This window comes from Protobothrops mucrosquamatus, unplaced genomic scaffold (genome assembly GCF_001527695.2).
Source record: "Protobothrops mucrosquamatus isolate PMUCROS unplaced genomic scaffold, P.Mucros_1.0 scaffold1082, whole genome shotgun sequence".
NCBI classification, from domain to species: domain Eukaryota; kingdom Metazoa; phylum Chordata; class Lepidosauria; order Squamata; family Viperidae; genus Protobothrops; species Protobothrops mucrosquamatus.
Window position 1 is genome coordinate 119,039 of NW_015387310.1, and position 4,938 is coordinate 123,976.

Genomic DNA, 4,938 nt, shown 5'->3' on the forward strand with positions numbered 1-4,938 from the left:
TGCCTTGTGGCAGCCCCTCAGATACTGGAACACTGCTATCACGTCTCCCCTATTTCTTCTTTTCTTTAGACTAGCCAAACCCATGTCTCGTGGCTTCCTTTAACCAAAAACACACTGTACTTCAAACTGTATTTATCTTTACTAGTTTTCCAACCTGTGTTGATTGGAATGGTGTGCAGTTTTAATCTATCAGGTCTGTTAAAAAATGGTTGACTCATGACTCAGGATAAATGTATGTCTGTTATTTTCACCCAGTTACAATAACTACAATTTATCATTTTAAAGGCATAAATAATGACACACACACACCCCACAGCACCACAACAGTCTTGTAAACAAGGTTGGGTTGAGAGACTGGCTTAAACTCAGGTGAGGGACATTGGTAGCTACCACTCTGAAGTTCCAGGTTTGAAAAGCTGCTCATGTTTTAGAACCCTTTAAAAAAAATAAAACTCTTTCCCCACCGGAAAAAGTGAAAGCTGAACTGTTGGGGCAAATGACTTAAGGGCTGGTCCTGCAGCATGATAATCAGTTGCTTTGATTCTGCATTTCCTCTCTGGATTTCTGAAAATTGCCTTCTACTCTTTGTTGTTTTTGACAGGAGAGGAATTGGCTCCTTGCTTTTCTGTTGTTTTTTTTTTTTTTTTGCTGAGTGAAACTGTTTGACAAGCAGCAATTTGCTGAGACGATGCATTCAGTAAGATGACAGACGACGCTGTTTATTTTTTGTCCATGTGATGCAAAATTAGGAGTGCACAGGGCTTTGTACAAAAAGAAAAGAAAATAGAGCTGCAGTAAGACAGAAGATGCTTTCCTTGGTAGGAGTCTGTTGTAATTTAACTTCTGCAGCTTAAATCTGCATACATGTAACATTGTATTACAGAAGCAACATCATTTTTTTGCATTAAAATTAAGGATGGCTGTGTTCTATGGCTACCACCTCAAAGGAGATATTTCTCTTTGGATGAAATAAGACTAGGTGTGCTACTAGTTATTTGTTTCAAATATTGATCCTCAAAGTTTTTCTTTTTTTTTAAAAAAAAAATCTCATTTCACAGGACCTGTACTAAGGCAATTAAAACTTGTGATCAGTTAACTGTTTGGTGTGTCTAGAGCAGGGATCTACAAACTTAGCAACTTTAAGACCTGTGGACTTCAACTCCCAGAATTCCTCAACCAACCATGATGGCTGAGGAATTCTGGGAGGTGAAGTCCACAAGTCTTAAAAGGGCCAAGTTTGAAGACCCCTGGTCTGGAGAATGGAAATTGCGAAATCTGTTGAATGTAGGACTAAATGGGCTTTACTTCCAAAGGAATTCCATCTTGATTAGAAGGTGCCGGATTTTCTCACGGGTCCTACCCCTTCTACTTCTGATCTTCCTGGATTAGATAGGAAGATCTGAAGAGCTCTAAAATTCTTTAGATACTGGAGGCCTCTCTAATGAAGTAGGGTTCTTGTTTGTGAGTAACTGAATATCCATAAGTGAGTCCTTTTCAGACCACTCTACTCAATGTGGGATGTTTGGGGGAAATGGCTAGTGGATATTTGGGAAGTATTTCCAAAGCATTCAGGACATAGTTAAATTAAGGAATTTGCAATGCAAGGAAAAATTGTCAAGGTTGAGAAACACTGGTTTAGATCAAATGTGTTAGCCATCTTTGATTTCGGCCTGAGCCCCGTTTTACCTTTATTTATGACTGACTTGAGTTCTGTTTACTAAAAGGTAAATTTACTGTTTTATTTATCACATGTGCTCATGCAATCTTCCTCTTTCTTTCTTTCTTTTTCTTTCTTTCTCTTTCTTTCTTTCTTTCTTTCTTTCTTTCTCTCTTTCTTTCTCTCTTTCTTCTCTTACAGTGATTGCTCAGCTATTCAGAAATACTTCTCACTGATTCACTTGGGCTTATTTCTGGCAGGATTGGAAAAAAAAACAAAAACGGTGTGTTGTCCAGATGGGGGGATTGGCTGAGTCTAGTTTGCATAACAACCCATCAGTCAAAGATGAAGCCAAATCCAATCCCTTGTAATTTTGTGTTATTTGTATGGCTTATAATGCGGTTGCAGATGATTAAGGTAAACGTTTCCCTGTCCAGTCATTTGTTTCATGGCCAAAGGAGCCAGCATTGTCCAAAGACATTTTCCGTGGTCATGTGGCTAGTATGGCTATACCCCAACACTGTTAACTTTCCCACCAAAGTGGTACCTATTAGTCTACTCACATTTGCATGCTTTCAAACTGCTAAATGGGCAGGAGTTATCAGTTACCATCAGGCTGCTGATAATAATCATAAGATATGGGACGTGAAAAATCTACCTTCTTTTTTGTACCTAATTCATGGATCGGAGACCTGAATGACGGCATAAATGCCTTAAAACAAATAAACGTAAATGCACAATGATGCAAGAAATGAATTTATGCAAATACGCTCATGTTTCTGGAGCTCTCCAGCCATGCTTCCTCATGTGCAATTCCTATCGCTACCTTCCAGCAATCCTTGACCAATTCCTGTTTTGATCCTACTGCTGATACTCGCTTCTGTTCTTGTTTTGCAGAAAGAAGAACAACTAGAAAAAGAAAGGGTGATAAGAAATGCAGGATGGCAATATCTATATCCCCAGTTCTGGTGTGGTAGGTAGGACAGGGCATTGGCATAACTAAAACCCCTAATTTGAGATGAACAGGGGGAAAACTACGATGCTGCAAACTGTGTGAAGGAGATGTATTGGTGGATCTGCCCTTCCTGGAAGATCTTGTCCATGAATATGGCAGTCCTGGATAGCACAGTACCATATTATTTGCTAGTGCTCTCACTTCTGCCTAATTGTGCAAAACAAACGCCTCTCTGAGGCTAAAAGGCAAGTTCATCTAGAAGCATCTGCAAATGGTTTACTTAACATATGCAAAATTTATTCTCATTTGATATGTGTATCTTTGTGCAGTGCCGGAAAATATTTCAAGCTGTTGACTGCCAGGAGCTAATTTTTAGATGCAGTTTTGAAACATAGAAGCCCTAACTTCAAGCAAGGCCAAGCCAGGTATTTTAAACCCAGCAACAAGCTTTTTAAAAAGACATCTGGACGTTCTCCAGTTCAATACAGGTCTGGTACTTAAGCAATGTGGCCTTAATTTAAATAATAATTATGGCAAAGAAAGGACTCCCTTGAGTCAGTCTCGACTCCTAGTTCTCTTGGCCACAATACAGAGTTAATTGCCCTTGTTTTCCTCTGGGATGGATTTTAAATTCACATTGTTACCTGCAGCCTTGGGATCGCCTGATGGTCCCCCATCAAAATAACTTTTGTTTTCATTCCTCGGTTGCTGTGGCTTTATTTTTGGTGAGGTCATACACTCAAAAAGAGCCAGAAGAGGGATGGTGATGCTAACTGCTGTTCACAAAAGTATTAATACCACTTTACAATGCCTTGGTAAGGCCACAGTTGGAATACTGCATCCAGTTTTGGTCACCACTATGTTGAGACTGTAGAAAGAGTACAGAGAAGAGCAACAAAGATGATTAGGGGACTGGAGCTAAAACATATAAGGAACGGTTGCTGGAATTGGGGATGTCTAGTCTAATGAAGAGAAGGATGAGGGGGGGACATGATAGCAGTGTTCCAATATCTCAGGGGCTGCCACAAAGAAGAGGGAGTCAAGCTATTCTCCAAAGCACCTGGAGGCAGGACAAGAAGCAACGGGTGGAAACTAACCAAAGAGAGAAGCAACCTAGAACTAAGGAGAAACTTCCTGACAGTGAGAACAATTAACCAGTGGAACAACCTGCCTCCAGAAGCGGTGAATGCACCAACACTGGAGGTTTTTAAGAAGAAACTGGACAGCAATTTGTCCGAAATGGTATAGGGTTTCCTGCCTGAGCAGGAGGTTGGACAAGATGACCTCCGAGGTCCCTTCCAACTTTATTATTATTATTATTATTATTATTATTATTATTATTATTATTATTATTATTATTATTATTATTATTGTTATTGTTATTGTTATTGTTATTGTTATTGTTATTGTTATTGTTAATTATTATTGTTAATTATTATTATTATTATTTGTAGTGTTAGTTAACAAAGCCTGCATTGTTTCAGTGGCTAATCTGTGGACCGTAATGGACCGTTTCACACAGACATATGTCCTGACCACATATAAAATATATTGTTTGAATCCAAGGAACCCAATAGGCTGTTTGTCTAATGTGCAGTCCAAAAGTAACAAGGACGATCAAGGGAGTTAGGTCCTGTGGCACCTTCAGACTATGAATACGATCCATGACAATATAGGCAAAATAAAATGGATGTGAACAAGTAAGGCTTTGTTTGGTCTTCGTTCAAAGGGTGTAAGAAGCTTGATTCACTTCAGAGCAAACTGTGAGAGCTAATTTTAGTTTAATTAACTTTGCTCCAGTGGCAGCTGTTACAAGGGGTCTGTTTTTCAAGCTACTTTAGTTTTAGCATGTTTTTAAGATCCTATCTGTTGTGCTATTTCATACTAACTCGCCTCACCTTTCCTTCAACTTCCTGATTCTAAAAGATTGGCAGCAAATAGTGGAGTTGGAAACAAAAGTGCTATTACCTGTTACTCCTTGGATATTAATTTACGATAACAGCATGAATGGGTCGGGTTTATTCACATGCTCCTCCTGGTCAGATAGAACCAGTGCAGAAATCTGTAGGGCACCTGAACTTTACAATCCTGGTTAGAGCATTTTATTGTGTGTGCAGCTAAGCATCTGTGAGAATTTAGTCTCTCTTTAGGCAGTGTAATACATAAACCTGGAAAATGGGTTAATTCAGTAATATTATGTTCTTATTTTCTAGGGGCAGGACATAGTTAAATTAAGGAATTTGCAATGCAAGAAAATAACCAAAAACAATCTTCTCCTCAAAGACAAGTAGGCAAAGATCTGATTTACACAATGCACCGTGTTGCA

General features: G+C 39.0%; 1 protein-coding gene across 1 annotated transcript in view; it reads left to right on the top strand.

Annotated features, from left to right (window-relative positions):
* MEX3B (mex-3 RNA binding family member B) overlaps positions 1-3,007 on the top strand; it is a 21,256-nt gene extending 18,249 nt beyond the window's left edge. The window contains exons 4-5 of the mRNA XM_029284899.1: positions 2,684-2,785; positions 2,942-3,007. Of these exons, the coding sequence (XP_029140732.1) occupies positions 2,684-2,785; positions 2,942-3,007 (168 nt within the window). The remainder of the gene's footprint in view (positions 1-2,683; positions 2,786-2,941) is intronic.
* Positions 3,008-4,938: the final 1,931 nt, after the last annotated feature.